Source organism: Corylus avellana, chromosome 3 (assembly GCF_965113065.1).
Source record: "Corylus avellana chromosome 3, dhCorAvel1.hap1.2, whole genome shotgun sequence".
Lineage (NCBI taxonomy): Eukaryota > Viridiplantae > Streptophyta > Magnoliopsida > Fagales > Betulaceae > Corylus > Corylus avellana.
In genome coordinates, this window is record NC_142492.1 from 29,539,927 (window position 1) to 29,558,467 (window position 18,541).

At 32.8% G+C, this 18,541-nt stretch overlaps 1 protein-coding gene across 1 annotated transcript; it reads right to left on the bottom strand.

Moving 5' to 3' along the window:
• Window positions 1-320: 320 nt before the first annotated feature.
• LOC132176696 (putative LRR receptor-like serine/threonine-protein kinase At1g56140) lies at window positions 321-18,234 on the bottom strand. Its single transcript, XM_088514053.1, has 24 exons — window positions 17,930-18,234; window positions 14,887-15,073; window positions 11,837-11,908; window positions 11,549-11,620; window positions 11,385-11,456; window positions 11,036-11,107; window positions 10,487-10,558; window positions 10,298-10,369; window positions 9,990-10,061; window positions 9,812-9,883; window positions 9,642-9,713; window positions 9,084-9,155; window positions 8,930-8,995; window positions 8,001-8,066; window positions 7,753-7,797; window positions 6,260-6,318; window positions 5,553-5,926; window positions 4,707-4,905; window positions 4,464-4,631; window positions 3,838-3,956; window positions 2,401-2,611; window positions 2,027-2,258; window positions 1,759-1,909; window positions 321-957 (listed from the first exon to the last, which is right to left on the bottom strand). The coding sequence occupies exons 1-24, from the start codon at window positions 18,060-18,062 to the stop codon at window positions 583-585; spliced, it is 3,105 nt and encodes a 1,034-aa protein (XP_088370179.1). The 5' UTR covers window positions 18,063-18,234; the 3' UTR covers window positions 321-582.
• Between the last annotated feature and the right edge of the window lie 307 nt (window positions 18,235-18,541).

Below are 18,541 nucleotides of genomic sequence, written 5' to 3' on the forward strand. Positions count from 1 at the left end.
AAAATAGGGTAATGACTTGTACTATTCAAAACTATATAAAAGCTTTGACGAGTCCTATTCACATTACCAGTGTACAGGAATTGTTCTTACGACTAGAAGATCTAAACTTCTTTCCCTAACCCTTATTTTCTTTTCGCCTTAAACAGACAGATTGATTATCATTTTCGTTCTCTTTTGTTTGTGCTTATATTTGTTGAATGGATCAAAATGAAATCTCACCCTAATTAATCAGGGATTCAGGGGACAGAAATGGAGCCCTACTCTGTTTGTTCCACCCATTCCAAATCACTCCATCTAAACAATTTGTTAAAGAATTTCCCGACAGTAAAGGGGGCTTATAAGACAAACTTGTAGTTTCCACCTCAGTGTGAAGGCCTTCTTGAATTAGTGCCTTAATGTCTGCACCTCAATAGTCTATACTAACATGCAAGGAGGGTGCAAATACCTCAGGAAAAAATAAAATGAAAAAAAATTAATTTACAATCAAGTAGATCTAAAATTGCATAATCACATATTATGCCTGGAATTGAACAATACAAAGTTTGTAAATTTACCCAAAGGAAAAAAAAAAAAAATCGATTCTCACCTACCCTCTTTGATAATCTCATCGAGCATGGGTTTAGAAACATTTGCTGGTGAATTCTCTGCATCACCCATTATGCTTGTACTTGCTAATGAGTTGAAATTGCTAGCATGGATTGCAACATCACTCATTAAGCTGCTTTCATCATCAAATTTCCAGTCAGTCAAATATCCAGGCCTTGAAGTTACAGAGCTCACTTCAATATCTCCCGACAGCATTGCCACCACACGAGACATTGATGGCCGTAACGTTGGGGATGCTTGTGTGCACAAAAGAGATACTCCTATCATGCGCTTTACTTCTTCCTCATTGAACGTTGATAATGTAGAGTCTATAAGACCGACTTCACAGTTGCTTTCATGTAAATGCCAAGCCTGAGAAGGATATGTGTTATCAGGCTTCAGAATATAGTACAAAAATGGTGGTGGCGAGTATTCCAATTGTTACAATGAGGAATATGCTACTGTAAAGGTGGTGGATGTGAGCAGTCCAATTGTTTCAATGAGTCTTAACGGTTCAGAATTTAGTATAAACCTGTCGGAAGTGAGTATTCTAATTGTTTCAAGGAGGCAACTATATTTTGCAGAAGATCTAGATAAATCCAGTCGATTTTCGTAACTCTTCCTCAGGCTCATTTTGTAATTCTACAAAGTCACTCTGTTTTAAGCACTCTTATGTAAAATGTGCTGTGCCATATGGATAACCGACACATCCAGATTGACATTTCACTATCAATGAAGTTTAGTGTACACTTCATAAATCGGGATCATCACAAAGTAAAATAGAACTTATGTCTTATCTTGAATTTCAAAAATAACTTCGACAAAGGCCATTTCAAAGTGTGAGTCACAAAAGTACGGTCTTACTAGGGGAGATTTGCCTACGGAGACTCATTTCATTTCCTGCTAAGTATGCTACTGGACTCATTTTTGGATGCTCTGTATAAGCAGGTAAAATTATTCTGCTGCCTTGAGACACCCAGAATTTCCTCCTAATATGATCAAAGTTTTAATCTTGTTTTAATCAAAGTATGGATGGTCATGACTGTTTTAACCTGGAACCCATAGCTACAGAAAGATAAATGCTACTGGAACTTTTCGAAGTGGACTGAAAAATCCATCTCATTAGAAGACAGGTAACAATGGAAACATGGAGCACAAAAATATTGTTCGTACCCATTCAAGAAGATATACTTTCTCTTCTTCCAAGCTTGAGTCAGCATTTGGCCTCCCGCTAACAATTTCTAGAGCCACAACACCAAAGGCAAACACATCAGCCTTCTCCGTAAGGTGCCCACGCATGGCGTACTCCGGTGCAAGATACCCACTACATCAGTAATAATCATATGCAAAAATTAGTACAAGATAGCTTAAAAAAAAGACAAAATAAAGGATTATATAGTTCAGAAAGACAAGGTGCCCAACTAAGCCTTCATGATCTTACATAGTTCCTGCAACACGGGTGCTTATGTGGGTCTTTTTATCGTCGTAAAGCTTGGCCAAGCCAAAGTCTGATATTTTGGGGATGAGATCAGAGTCAAGCAGGATATTACTGGCCTTCACATCTCTGTGCACAATTCGAAGTCGTGACTCCTCATGAAGATATGCTAAACCTCTTGCTACACCCAAGCATATATCAAAACGTGTTGACCAGTCGAGATTCAAACTTCTTTTACCTGCCTCATGCAAGCATATAAAACTTAATCTGCTTAATACATAACACATGCATACACAAATAAACACACACACGTGCATATATATATATATATATAGAGAGAGAGAGAGAGAGAGAGCAAGTGCAAAGACGCATTCACATACCAAATAGCGCTTGATCAAGACTTCTATTCTCTAGATACTCATAAACAAGTAGTCGTTGATCTCCCTCAATGCAACATCCGTACAATTTCACAAGGTTGCGGTGTTGCACAGCAGATATAGTAGCAATCTCCGTTATGAACTGGTTCTTTCCTTGGTGTGATACTACAGATAGTTGCTTCACAGCAATTACTCTCCCATCAAGCAGTGTTCCCTATTTAGTACAAAGTGTCAGAAAAAAAAAATGTGACAGAAAATATTTTTAAAAACAATTAGTCATCTACAGGGATGATTTTGATCTATCAATGTAAATAGAAAATGATAGTCTGGCTGAGTAGGGTGGATGGCTTAAATAAATTTAATTTACACAACTTAAACTTTACACCATCCATGAAAAAAATAAAATTGCTGAAATCATCAGTTCAAAATTTTACTTTATATATATATATATATATATATATATATATATATGCAATCCTTCACTCTCTATAAACTTCTTCTTCTTCTTTTTTTCTTTTTTTTCTTTTTTTTTTTTTTTCTGTTAATCACTAATTTTTAATAGAAATTTCTAGCTAATTGAGATATAATGGACCTAATTTCACCATAGAATGCTTTCTTCTTTTAGCATACTGAATGTAAAGAACAAGTTGCATTGAAGAGTCCTAATTCCAAGGTAGCCCTAAAAGAGGAATAAAAACCATAATTTTGAGTATGTGTAACCAGACCAAAGAAATTTAAAAAAAGAAAAAGTGTAAGGATTATAATATGGCAACTTATACAAGTTTGAATTTGGGAAAGTGGCGTGAATCAGAAAATAACTACAAAATATGTTTCTTCTTTCTTCATTTGATTAAGAACTTTGAATATCTTTCAACTTTAACTAAGGTCAAAAGATAACCATAATAGAAAATGCAAGTGTATTAGAACTGGTAGAAGAAATAGAAAAGGGTTATGGATATCACAGGACAGGGAACTCCAGCAATTGAGGATCCCTCTTATCCTTGCCCCCTCCTCTTTGGGCAAGGAAGTCCCCCTCACAATGCCTCTATTATTACCCAGCCCCTTTCTTTGTGGAAGGAATAACAGAGAATCCGGATCCGGACATCATATTATGAATCTTTAAGTATTTTTGTTTCACTTCTACAACAATTGCAATTGTCAGCATCTTGCCAATCATAAGCACAAGATACCATGGTAAGGAGTGCATGCAATTTCACCTAAAAAAAAAAAAAAAAAGAAAGGCAGGAAACATAAGGAACAATAAATAAAAGAAAAGAAAAGAAATCGTGGAAAGGTGATGTTGCGAGTTTTGCTTCATTACTTCTTGGAAATTGCAATAGATATATAACAGCTCTAGAGTTATATCAGATAGTCAACTAAATTTTTGTCCACTAACATAGGTTCAGCCACTTTTTGTCCTAGATTAGAATAAGGACTTACCTTAAAGACAGGTCCAAATCCTCCCTCTCCAAGCTTGTTAGCAGGACTAAATTCTTCTGTAGCTGTCTTTAGTTCAGCGTAGCTGAAAGTGAATGTTTTAACATCTATTCCCAAGAGCTCTGCATTTTCAACATAAACACAGGTTGATCTGCTTATCAATTTGCTTCAGTGGTTTGTGAGTGAAAATGCGGTATAGTTTTACATGTTAAATTGAGGATGTCTCCTTTTGTTAAGAAATAATCATCAATGTGTTTTAGTCCAAAATGTTGTTGCACTGAAGATCGGAGATTCAGTAGCAAGAATATATATAGAAAGTTGTCTATAGAATGGGGTTTTATCAGCGAAGTAACTTACATTTTACCCTACTCTTTGCTGTTGTGTATGTGTGTGTCTGTATTATTTAGCAGACATATAGAAGAGGTTTTGGTAAAATTGCCTTGACGTAGCTGTTGTCATAAACATGATATGATACACTGCAATTTCTACTTAACACAATTTCTACCTCACTAATAAATAAATAATATAGACTCACACATAAGCAAAAGTTGCATATTTCTAATATGTAGACTAAAAAATGAATGAACTTTGACAACTAGAATAGACATACAATATGACTTTTGACTTACCCGCATCATCACTGGTTGGAAGCTGTTTTCTTCTTCGAACAATATAGAAAACCACAAAAACAGACAGAAAGCTTAAAACTCCAGCACCAACAACAACACCTACGATCAGACCAGTCCTATTATTCTTTTTGCTGCTTGGAAGTTTGTTATCACCTGTGGGTGTAAAGTCTACACAAAAGCAAGGCCATCAACAGCATGTTCTTAATCTTCTGAATTGCAACTACAATTTTTGCACTATATTACCTGGGGTAGCACTGATGGCTGAAATAGAAGGTCCATAAGTTCCTTGACGAGGTATGCAGCAGGTTCCTTTTCCAGCCCAAAAGAGATGGATTTCAAGGTAGTTTTCTGATACCTGGACCTGAAATTCCTTCTGAACGGGTTGCAAAGAGACTCCACCAGCCTCCTTTCGTATGTCAAAATCCTTTAATAAACGATTCCCCTGGAATAAACAGAGTCAAACCTTTAAACAAAAACACAAATGACGCCAATGTCCATCATATCCAAGGTAACTTCTTGATTGATGTATAAGACCGTCAATAAATTTGTTAAGAAACACTTTTTTTTTTTTTTTTTTTCTGTTTTGGTTGAGAGATATCCATCATGATCTCTTAAAATTGGCATTCTACTAATAAATTTTCTTAACTATTGATGAGGATTTTGTTGTATCAGTATATATCACTTATCATTTATCATCTTATTATTTATCATAAAAATTAATAAAATAGAATCTCCAAAATTTAATTAAAAAATAATGGTTGAGATTTTGAATAAATCTACTCCATACAATATGTTAAGAATTTTAAAAATCTTTGTCCAAGAAATATAGACTCACATGGATTGTTGCATGTTTCAGTCTTTTTGAGACCATCATAATCCCCGATCAAGATGTACGATTATTATCATTCTACACAATCTATCTTATCGGTTTATTTGTTTATTTTTTATTTTTTTATTTTTTATTTTTTTAAATCATGCTTATTGAAAGAAAAATAATATACATTGGGTTGAAAGAACTTAGAAGGTAATGAAAAATCATTTCCAAAGAGAACACTTTGATCTAAAACAATTCAATAATATGATCCAGACCTGCATATAAATATCAAAGACACGCCTCCCAAGACTTTGCCAGGTGGATGTATCTGGAAAATCTGTTTCTACAAACTGGAGCCTTACAGTGTAGTTCCCGTTCTGAAGCCCCAAGCCATAGTACCTTAATGATGAAGCAGAGAGTCTAGCTGTCTGGAACAGCTCTGAGTCTATACTTGGGAATTGAGATAACAAAGTCCTTGTGTACTGGGGATCATTGCTCCCACTGAAATATCCAACATTGCTAACAGCCCACCTGTCTGTGTTGGTCACATAATATGTGGCTGGACCAAGTGTCTCGTTATCCCTCTCATAGACAATACCACTAGAAGATGTAATCTGAGGACCACCACACTTAATGCTAAAGTTATAATCTGAAATCCAATACAAAAGAAGCACATAATCAATGTGTAAGCTCAGAACAGGTGATTAAATTGTACAAGGTTGGATCATGTATATATATCCTGATGTGTTCTTAAGCATGTTATGCATTTCAACATTGGATATGGTTCAAGTAAAAGCCTAATTCAAGTCTACTAGTCCTTTACTATGAAACTAAAATAGTTCAGTTCATCTTTAAAAAAGTTCAATATTTGACTTAGAAGAAAGATTAATATATTCAAATCCAAGCTTTCACAATATTTGCCTTAGTACCTAATAATCCTTTCCAATCTAGTAATCAAGAGTATGCTTTTAACTGTACTTACATGTGCCTCGATTGCAAGGAAAGCCTCGTTGTAGGCAGTTCAATCCTGAAGGCAAAGCACTAAAGCAAAAGGAAACGAACTTAGACAAAGAATATTGTATTTAATGTTGCACATGAAACTCAAATTATAAGCACCTATGTCAGACTCATACAAAATATTCTTATTGGGATTAAGTTTAACTCCTGATAAGAGAAACGGTCCCTTGGTGATACGCAAATAAGCATTCTCCTAATAATACTAACGCATGATTGCCCCATGATGAAAGAGGGTCCTTTGAATGTGAAATGTGTTTGGTTGTCTAATGCAAGATAGTAATTGCAATCAGTACAAGTAAAAGATTTCGCAATTGATCCTAGACAGGACAGAAAATTTCCATGAAGAGAAATGTATAATATTTAGAAAGAATTGATTTTACATTTGTTGTTAAATCTAACCTTATCTTTTATTTTTTGGTTTTTTTAGATAGAAATGATGTCACAGAATAAAGTTTCCTATACTCAATTGGGGTTCGATAGTACTCCTTGCTAGGTATCAAATTGGCTAAATGCTCTAGATTAGTTCCCAATGTCCTGTATCAGGAGAACATAGATGCTCAGCCAGGACAGACATTTGACTGTATAAATCTCATTAAGATGACATAACCTGGCTTGACCCCTTCTAATTCATAAAATGAATTCTTCAATTTGCATATTTTGGTACATGATGACTAGCTAGCTGTTGGAGTTTGTGACGGAATCTCCCTTAACAGATCTAAGTTTGAAACAATGTGTAGATAAGGTACAAATATTTAGGTATCACATATTTTTTTCTTCTGGGCCTTTTAGTTATCCCATATTTAATAGCATTGATTTGGCTATCACATAATATTATTACACCATGACACAAGAATACCACAAAGGTAAAGGGAAAAAAAAAACGCATAACAATCTTAAGCATGAGATTTTTCTAACTTATAGAAGTCATGGCATGGGGAAGATTAGGGATGAAGTGATTTATTTATTTGTAAGCTTAACTATGCTTAATAGACCAGTTTGGCTTCTTCTCCATCAGTTACTTCCTTACCTTGCCATGCCACGCTCCCACTCCAATAACAACCACCAATGGTCCTCCTTTTAATGGACATTTTAAGTAATTTACATGCTAAACAATAGCTAATTAGTTTTCTATTTATAATTTAATGCTAGTAAAACATTATAATTATCAGAAGAAAAGAGTTAATGATGATTTATGCTCCACATTAAAAATTAAAAAATGAAAAATTTGTTCATAAATGTACTTGAGGACACATTAGCATGTTGAGAGCCTCATGATTTATCAGTTTCGAACACCCTCATGGCCATAATTGACCAAATAGGTAGTTTACAAGAGTCAAATTACAATGAGACCAATAACATTTTTAACTGGATTGGAAACAATAATTTGTTTTGTTCCAGATTCATCTTGGCAAAAAATTCAACCACTAAAAGTAGAAACTATAATCTGGAAAGATTTACCTGCTGTTTGAACTTTCTATTGTGAAGTTGTTGGAAACTACATTGCTGCATAGTATACCCATATGATCCAAATGTCAGTTTCATCATTAGTGAATGCAGAGTATGCAAGGCCATATTCAAAATTCAAGATTTTTATACAATTGTTAATAAAAAATGTTAATCGAGAGTAGAAGGTAATAAATATTGGAAAAATAAATAGAAAATATAGAAAACATTCGAATATAATAGACACTATGAAGTAAACATACAGTTGTAAATTTTCTTCACTGATCCAAGAAGGAAAGCTTCCCACCAAGTTATTGTACGACAAATCACTGAAAGCATAACATTTCAAGTATGTTAGGTACATGCTTGCTCCATCCAACCACTAAACAATGCCATGAACAGTACAATTAGGCATTAGCCAAGTGACATTAATTAGTTAATTAGGATAAATAAATAAAATTGGAATTTGACCCCTCAATTTTAAATCCAAAACCTCTATTTTCTATTTTTCCTCATAATGCTACACTTGTTTATGCTATTAGCTAAATCCATATATCTAGATAAGGTTGTGATAGTTCAAATAGGTAAATACAAGAGCTCCAAATAGGGAAAATCCTATTAAGAGTTTCAAGTTTTTAATTGAAATGACTCTGCATTCTCACCTACATTTAAATTTTGAAATACTATAAAATTAAGACAGTACAAATCATTCTTGTGGTGATCAGAATTTACTCTATAATTGCTTTCAGAAAAACTGAAAATCCAAAAGAGGAAAAGGAAACAATTAATCGTTTAGAGTAATCAGTAATTTATTGCATGGAGATCAAAACTTGTATTAACTTGAGTGTAGAACCTAGATTTATGATCTCATTTTACATCTTCTCCAATATGATTGGTATATCTCACTGTATAAGTGTTCCCTTAGCTCAAACAAGATTTTAAGATGTGTAACTCGGGCTACCCTAAAATAGCATATCTTCAATAAGGGATAGGATCATAGGATTCTGTACTACTGCTCAACATTAGATAGAATATAATTCCTAGGTATATATGCATCAAACCATTTAGAAAAACTTAATAAATTTAATCAACCAAAAAGGGATGATTTTTACAGTTGAAAACCAGTTGTTAGAAAACTCCATTTTAAATGCACTATAATATTGTGAATGCACATAATGTCTTATACACTTACATGTTGAGAAGATTCGCACTTTTTTGTGCAGGCAGGGTGCCGTTTAACTTATTATTTCCAAGAAACCTGATAATGAAGGAAACAATACATGCTTCAATACAAATAGGAGTATGTTGGGATGTATACTGTGCAGCTAGCAAGTAAGGCATATTACAAGTACGAGAGCGAACTCAAATTGAAAAGGGAGTCAGGAATCTGCCCAGTTATATTGTTGAAGCTCAAATCCCTGAAAAGATATATAATACTGTCACATGGACTGATACAACAGCAACTATGAAATGGATGTGAGATATATAAAACCAGTTATCAACAAGAAATGATTAACACTTATGATTCTCATGCAACTGGAGCAGACAAAATTTAAGCCTTACACATCATCTAAACAAGATAGAAGGAACAAGAGGAGGACGGAGTAAAGATAAATGAAGACGAAAAGAAATCGGATGTGTATGATATACTATGCAGTCGTCCTAAGTTGATTACAAACCGGGTAAGTTCAGATTTTTTTTAAGCTGGGAGAAATAACCTGATAATTATGTCAAAACTTGAACAGTCCTTAGATTTTAGTACAGCAATCATTACAAATTATTTTTTTCAGGTTGAGTTGGTCCAATCTAACAAATAATAGAGAGGTTCCTGCTTTTATAGCTTTGGAAAATGGTGCAAGCCCTGCATGAATCTAAAGAGTTACCAACCAATGGCTATTACTTACAGCTGCGTCAATTTTTGGTATTCTCCTATATTGGATGGAATTGAATCAGAAATGTTATTGTTCCTCAGCTCTCTGCAATGCATGTAACTAAAGTGTTATACCATATTCAGGAAGCAACAAAGAAGGGAAAAAAACATATATCCTACATATCCTCTACGATGTTGCCTTACAAGAAACTTAGAGACTTCATATTCTTTATGAATGCCAGTGAAGAGCTCCCATTAGATAAATCACCTATTCTCCTACAGTAATATCGGACATCAGTTTGTTAAGATCTGCAAAATGGAAAAATAAAAAATATATACACAATAAAAAATTAAAAGTTAACTAAAAGATGCAGACACTCACAACTGTGACAGAGAAGTCAAATTGGAAAATGTTGAGGGTATGGGACCTTGGAAAGAGTTCCCTTGAAGCCTCCTAAAATAGCATTTGGGAGTAGTTGATCAGAAATTGTGAATAATGCATCTTTCGTGTAGAATAAACAAGTACATATTAAAATTAGCTCAATCATAAGTCTTACAACAATAATGTTTCTTATTGACATTGTGTTGTAATGAATGCTTGAGCCTTGTCAAGGATGATTAAACAAAGACCAAAAAAAAAAAAAAAAAAAAAACCCAAGGCTAAGGCTAAGGCTAGCAATATCGTCTTACAAGTCACTAAGCTTTGACCAATTCCCTATGAAGTCGGGTATCCTGCCTGTGAGTTCAGTGTCTGATGCCCACCTGAGATGAAAAGAAGTATTTCCTCAAACAATTCAGTTGCAGTTTTTGTTTTTATGTTTAACTATATGTACATTTTAGAAAGCCTTCAACTGGGAAAAGAAGACAAGAAGTTCTTACATTGTTTGGAGGTTTCGTAAGTCAGCAAATGTGGAAGGAATCTCACCACTAACTCCAGAACTATCAAAGTAGCTGTCAAGGCAAACAACTTACATGAATCTACTGATAACAGCCTATCCTCAGCTCATATGAAAATTTAGTAACATTAGATAATGGATTTAACAACCGAAAGACAGCTCTCAAGCTAACTTTTCAAGAGAATAATTTTCAAAATTTCTCATGGTATATACAAATTAAATATCATAGTAAAATGTGATTGCTGGCATCAACTCTCTACAATAGCCATGTCATATAAACCAAATCATTTCTGCCGCTACTAATTTACTCTAGCATGCGAAAAAGTAAAAAGACAAAGTCTTGCATATGCAAAACCGTTTAATATGGCATATTATAAGATTGGCTGTCACAAAGTTCTTATAATCTTGAGTCTCAGAGTAGTAGCTTTATTAGAACCATTTGCAAAGTCTTCATCACCTGGCTACATATTGCAATCTAATGGTTTTGTGGACTTACAGTAAAAAAGAATTTCTGCATTGTACTAGAACTTACATTTGTTCTAAATTCACTAAATTCCCAAGCTCAGATGGCAGAGAGCCAGAGAAGTTGTTTGATGAAAACGACCTGCAAATTTAACAAGTGAAACAATAAATGAATTATAAGTGAATGATTTTATTCTCTCAGGTTCAGAAAATCAAGATCAGGTATATGAAATGCAGAAAGCAACAGAACAGGCATGCTATTTTGTGAAAACACCTCTTTAAACCTACTACCATCTAAAGATAAAGGCAACAGGAACAAATGAGTCTCATTTTAAAAAGATCACAAATATCTGTAGAAAAGCAACAAAACCAAGACACCACATAGATGACTTACGAAATTGAGAATGAGTATGACTTACAATGATTTTAATTCGGTAAGGTTTCCAAGTTCCTTTGGAAGCTCCCCTGATAATGCATTAATACCAAGAGTCCTAATGCATTAAACATCAGAAAAACAGGAAAGGTTAAATAATATTAATGTACTATGTCCTAGGAGTTTCAAATCAAAGTAAGATGGGCTTACAGGTATTGCAAGAGAGTTAGATTGCTGATGGAAGCAGACAGGTTACCCGTCAAGTAATTTTGGGACAAAATCCTGTAAGAAATGGAGGAAGCTTAGCATATTTAACAGTGCCCAAAGCAAATGGACCATTGTGGAAAACTAGCAGAACACATCTAGCATAAATTTCAATTGGTTGATATTGTGAACCACAAATTCAAGGTCTAAGTTCAATCCTAGCTTACATGAGAAAGAAAGAAACCAAAATTCATGCAAAACCCAACTAAACAAACATTAAAGAATAAACCATACAGATTGGTGAGGAAATTTAGAGTCCATAGCTCTTCTGGGATTACACCGACAACACTCAATGCATAAACCTTCCTGCAAACAAAATAAATTCAAGAAACAAGCAATCCAAAAAAATGGAAGATTAATACATGCAAGATGTTCAAGATACTTGAAAGTGCAAGTTGTCCGCCATTACATAACCTATGTGTCGGTTGCTTAACATAATTTTACTGAACTTTTCAAGGTCATTTAAAACCAAAAAGTTGATTATCATATGGAAGGATTGCACTTCAATTTGTATTGAAATTGCTCACATTTTATGTGAATTTAATTAGTTGAAGTTCAAAATTGTAAGTTTAATCTACGGTGGTAGATGAATGCCTACTCAAGACTCAGGCTTGTTTGGGAAGGTAATTCTTCCCAACTTTTCTCTCAACTTTTTTCTCTTTTTTAAGTTGATTTGACACCACTAAGACTCAACTCAATTCAAAAAATTTTAACTTTATTCAACCAAACTAATAAAAAAACATTAAATAAAAATTTTAAAAATCAATAAAATATATATATATATATATATATATATATATATATATATATATATATATATATATAGGGGTGGTGGCCGACACCACTCCTAAACCCCCAACTAGAGGTCGGCCACACCCAGAAAGTTTTGAGGGTGGCTGATCCACCCTCTCCAAGCACTTTTTGGGGGTGGCGGAGGTAAAATTTAGGGGTGAACAAGCCACCGCAAGCAGCTACTGGGGGGTGGCTCAGCCACCCCAAACGCCTTGGGGGTGGCTCAGCCACTCCTAGTCCTAGGGGTGGTTCAATACCACCCCCAATATTTTTTTTTTCTTTTCTTTTTTTTTTTGTTTTTTGTTTTTTGTAATTTATATATATATATATATATATATATATTTTTTTTTTTATTTTTTTTTAATTAGATTTTTTATTATTATATTTTAAATTCTTCAAACAACCCAAACATAATCTCAACTCTTTTTTTCCTCAATATTCGCAATTTTGAATTAAGTTAAGTAGAATAGAAGAAAAAAAAAATTGCACACCCAAACGAGCCCTTGTATTTATTGTGACGGAAAAAAGTTTTCATACTAGGTTATTATAAAAAAATAAAATTTTGGATGACAATCTAGTAGAGAAGAGGGAAATGAAATAAGTTTGTTTTTGACATGTCCACACAAGAGGGGGAGGGAGGATTCAAACTAGTGACTTTCGCTTTATAAGGCATGGTCTCCAGCCGATTGAGCTACCCCTTGGGGACGGAAATGTAATAAGTTAATTACACTCAAAAGACAATATTTACGTGGTTCAACATAAAAATCTACTTTCATAAGAGAAAAGTTTTTGGGAGAAATTCCACTAACAAAAGATGCAATATAAGAGGTGGTGACAAATGCTCAAACTTAAGTCCCAATAGACCAAAGCCCAACTCACGCGGGCACTTTCAGCCTCAAAAGTTAGCAAGCCGCTTCCCCACATAAAAGAGGACGACTTTAGGCTAAAGTCCCTCTCAGACTTGTGCTGAAACCACTATACTTTATTTATAGGTCCAACTCATGCTCGTTGTTGAATAAGGAATTCCAAATTACTTATATAACAAGAAAAAAAAAAAAAAAAAAAAAAAAAAACTTTCATTCTACCTTAAGAAAACTCAAATAAGTAACTATTAAAATAAGAATTTGATACAACTTCCATAAGTAACTAATACCACTCATAAATTTTAAGTATTTTTGCTAAAAAATTTCATAAAAAGTAAAATAAAAAGAGATTTGGCAACAAATGACCATGTGGCAAGAGAAGTGCCATATCAGGAATTTCAGAAATATATATATTAGGGGTACTAACTCTTTTACCAACAGAGACTTACTAAACTGATGTGAAGCTCATTTTGGTATTCGTTATATTTCTTTTAATTAATTGTTTTATTTTTCTCAATTTAATGAGTTATACATCAGTTTAGTAAGCATACGTTAGTAAAAAAGTTAGTACCCCTAACATTATTAAAAAAAAAAATATTGATGTGTATATTTTACTTATTGTGCCACATGGCCTTCTGTTGCCAAATTTCTTCTTTTTTTTTTTTTTTTTCTTTTCATTGAAATTTGTGCAAAATATGCATTGTTTTATGACCTAAATTTGAAAGATAAAAAATCTCTTTGGGAAACTTCACTTACCCAAAATACCCTCATTTGTTTTAGGAAAAAAAATAATGAAAAAATTGCAAAGATTAAGGCGGTGGCCCAAATTTAACGGTATTTGCAAAAATACCCATGCCTCAATCTTTGAAAGAAAGTTTTAAATATCTTTTCTTGAAAAAAAAGAAAAAAAAAAAAAAGAAAAGTCAAGTATTTTGGGAATTTTGTTGAAACTTAACGGAAAATCCTAACGGATCTGAGACATTGAAAAAAATTAAAAATTCGATACATTAAATTGAAAGGTTTTGAACTTTAGAAGGATATTGCAAAATGGGTGATAATTCATACGACTAAGTGAAGTTTCCCAATTTATTTTATTTTTTATTGTTTTCTAAGTCTTTGTTGTCAACTAGTTTGTATTTATTTATTTTCTAGACCGTTGTCAGCCTGTTACTACTGTAAAGAAGAGTGCATGGGTAGATTGGAGTAGCAAGAAATTTGATCGTAGGAGTAGGTCCAGAAAAGATGGCCTATTTCAATTTTCAACAAAATGACTGACCATGTCATCTTTTTTGTTTTTCAGAGACAAAACTAAGTGACGTTCGCCACTTTGCTCTGCCCAGTTTGCTACCGTAATCTTTCATAAAATGCGTGCTGTTGTTGTTATAAGTATAAGGGCTTTGCAGTACCAGTCATACATAATATCGAACACATGGCATACAAATCCTTTTTTTTCTTTTTTCTTTTTTCGAATTGGTGAAACTGAAACGATCAATAGAACCCATATAGAGAAAGAAACAGATATCCAAGCATGAACACGAAGCACTTGAGGCTTTTCTTTTTATGTATAAAAATGTAATTTTTAAGCAAAAATGGAATGGGATAGAAAAATAGAAAGAGAGAAGAACATACAGTTCGGTAATGTGGCAAGTAGCGTTATTGTCGTATGTACAGACGCATTTGATAAAGGGGTTGTAATCTGTGTTATCGATGGTGACATTGCCGATGGCCGCTCCGCTGCATGGTTCCCCACTTATATTCCATTGCCCTGATGTTGCTTCGATTCCCCATCCTTGAAATATGGAATTCAAAGTCCTTACTGCAATAATCAAATTCACAATTATACATCTTTTAATCTTTCAAATCTCTCTCCTGCTTGCGCACAAAACAAATCCCACCTAGTTAGTTACTATATGTGAATTATGAAAGTAATGTACAAGTTGTGTTCATCACTCTTGTGTTTTTATTGAGGTAATATGATTTTTAAAATTACAATTTGGTCAAAATTTAATAGTGATTAATCACAAATTTGAATTAATATTTTTTATTTTATTTAAACGGAATAATATCCAATTAATTATAGTGGACGGGTATTTTTGTTTCTTAAAAAAGTGAAAAGACAAAAATACTTATCTACAATAACTTATTTGAATTGGAGATGGTCATATTTTCACAAATTCAATGTTGATTTTAAAAGCCAATGTACAAAAGTAACTTATAATATTATTAGTCCAAAATTACCAAAATCCAACAACACATTTTGAGCTTCTTTTTTTAAAAAAAAAAAAAAATGTTGGGTAAAGAGGAATTAAGTAATGCTATAAGTCTTCTTAGAGTCCTCCCAAATATGATGTGACTTTTAAAATCACCAATAGATCAAAGTTCAATAAATTACATCTCAAATTCAACGATAATTTTAAAAGTCACATCACATTTATGATGACCCTAAGAGAATTCTAAGAGGACTTATACATTACTAAGAGGGATTACACTTTTTTTTTTTTTTGGTTCTACGCAATATGGAAATTACATTTAATTAACTCACCTAAACTGAACTAACACTTCCATACAATTTTGACCGTAGAATGTTATGGAAGGAAACTGGCCCACATGATCGAAACGTGCAACTTTGACTTAAAACACATAAGTTATTATTTTGTCAAAAAAAAAAAAAAAATTATAGTTTTTTTTTTTTTTTTTTTTGTAAGAAAAAATTATAAGTTTTAGTGTGCATAACATTTTGCTCATTTTAATGTCAAAATATTACAAATGATATTTTAAAAATATGTTTAATAGGAGTGTTGGAGAAGATACAGACTACAAATAGCCATTATTATACATAAATTATATTTTTAATTAAAGTCATCGACTCTCTCCCTCTTTATTAGATATAGCACTAGTTAAGGTGACCAACAATTGAAGCGTGGCAATAAGCAAATCACACGCTCAACGCTCAAAAAGACGGTACGTAGGTTGTGTTTGGCAAAGGAGTGGGCCGAATTGGACCCGAAAATTCAAAAAAACGTTTAAAAAATTAACTTGAACATTCTTATTTTTTACATCACATCAATTACTTTTTATTACTGTTTAAATAAAAAATCATTACAAAACAAATTTTTTCATTTTTTATATAAAACATTCTTACTTTTTTTTCTCTCATCAATCAAATCTGTTACAGTTCTGGCTCACTTCCTTTTTCAAGTCCTTTGCCAAACACAGTTTTAATAAGTTATCCATATTTTTGATTATATTCTCTAAGAAATTTAATAAATTAACCATTACATTTGTGGAGTCCATTATGAATTTATGTAAGGTTCACATAAATTTATAAATCTAATGATTAATTTGTTTGATAAAATTAGCCAAATATATTAAAAAAATATATATATATTAACCGTAGAAAAGTTCATTTCTTCCGTCCACCTAAGAGAGAGGACAGTTGAGTGGCACAGCCTGTCTCCTCATCCTTATCCTCTCTAATTTTTGGTTCCACATGTCTTCGATGTGACTTAGTAGACATTATTCTTGGCAATAAATCATTAAATATAAATGAGTATATCTGCACACACACACGTAAGACTAAAAGCCTATTTGGAATTGTGTTTGAGAGATTTAAAAGTACTTTTAATACTCAAAAAAATTGTTTGAAAAAAAAAGTACTCATTCGATAAAAAATTAAAAGCGCTTTTAATGGTCCAAAAAACCTAAAAATTGTCAAAACGCACTTTTTGAAAAAGTTTAAAAATAAAGTTTTTGCCTAAAAGCTCTTTTTAACTTAAAAACTATATTTCTCAAACGCAATCCCAAACAGACTCTAAACATCAATACTTATAAAATCATAGAAATTAAGATTATCTTTTCTTTTCTTTATTTAATTTTCCAAAATAAAAAATTTTAAAAATAAAAAATAGAAAAAACTTCACAAAAGCCCCTTAAACTTTTCACACATTTTGAAAAGACTCTTCAAAATTTAAAAACTCTTAATTTTACCCTCAAATTTTTAATTTAATGCAATCTCCCCCTCGAGCTTTAAGACAAACCGTAAAATGAATGAAATAACATTTATTAAAATTTCAAATTGATCCTTAATTTTAAATTAAAAATTAAAAAAAAAAACAAAACAAAATGAAAACAAAATAAAAATTTAATGGTATTTTTCATAGCTTTTATTAGGAGTTAACGCCAAAAATTAACGAAGGGATGGATTTCATCAAAATAAAAGATCGAGTATGAGATTGAGAGTTTTTGAGCTTTAAAGAAGTATTCTCAAAATTCGTAAAAATTATGGGGTATTTTAGAAATTAAAAATAAATAAATAAATAAAAAAGAGGAGGAGGAGAAAGAAGTTGATTTGTGCCATCGGAAAATCGGAGGAAAGCTTGAGCCGTAGCTAGGAGATGATGATGATAACATAAAAAGTGGATAATGTATTTTGCATATTCCAGTTTTCTGCACAATTCTTTGATTGGTTCAGCATCGTCTTCCTCAAACCAGAATTAAACCGTACAGAAATCAGTTATTGAAAGGATTTAGGTTGAAGTTCAAACTTCAATCATCTCATCAATCACAAAAATATATAAGAGATTACTCCATCTTCACATATATATAGTTTTCTTGTAATTCCTTTTCTTTGTGGATAATTAGTAAATAGAGAGAGAGAGAGAGAGAGAGATACCTTCAGCAGGATCTGTAACAGCGCTTGTTCCATTTTGAGCTTGAGCAAGGTGAAGCAGCTGGCCAAAGATGCAAGCAGCATAAAAGGCAAAGCCTAAAACTGGTGATGGTGATGGTGATGATCCTCCCACCATCAATTTAAAGTTTCTCTCTATATTAATATGAGATTGATGGATGGATATGGGCAGAACAATAGAAGATCGAGGAGGCGGAGGAGGAGGAGGAGGAGCAATGAGATTACAATTTACAGATGCAGAGCGCTATATATGCTGCCTCTGCTCATGATCAGCTCATCCATCCAGTAATTGGTTGATATAATAATATTAGAGATATCAAACACACTGGATTTAACATTGCTCTTTTTAAAATTATATTATTATAATATTATCAGTCTCAACGTTGAAAGTTTGGAGAAGAGTCGCCATTGAAGCCTATTAAGTTCTATGCCTCACGGCACCCACCCAGGCGCTCCTATTGTCAAATAGGGGGAAATTTATGTTCCCTCGTCAAGATAAGATAAAGTCAATTGTAATTCAATTTATTTAATTAAATTAGTCAAATTCTTCAATTTTAATTATCTAATTTTGTATTAAGTTATTGTCAGATTGGTAGG

Excerpts from the sequence above, each read along its gene's own strand:
- LOC132176696 (XM_088514053.1), bottom strand. The coding sequence starts at position 18,062 with ATGGTGGGAGGATCATCACCATCACCATCACCAGTTTTAGGCTTTGCC. Across the intron at positions 11,457-11,548 it reads CTAACTCTCTTGCAATACCT|GACTCTTGGTATTAATGCAT; the intron begins GTAAGCCCATCT and ends TTAATGCATTAG. Across the intron at positions 10,370-10,486 it reads TTACGAAACCTCCAAACAAT|GTGGGCATCAGACACTGAAC; the intron begins GTAAGAACTTCT and ends TTTTCATCTCAG.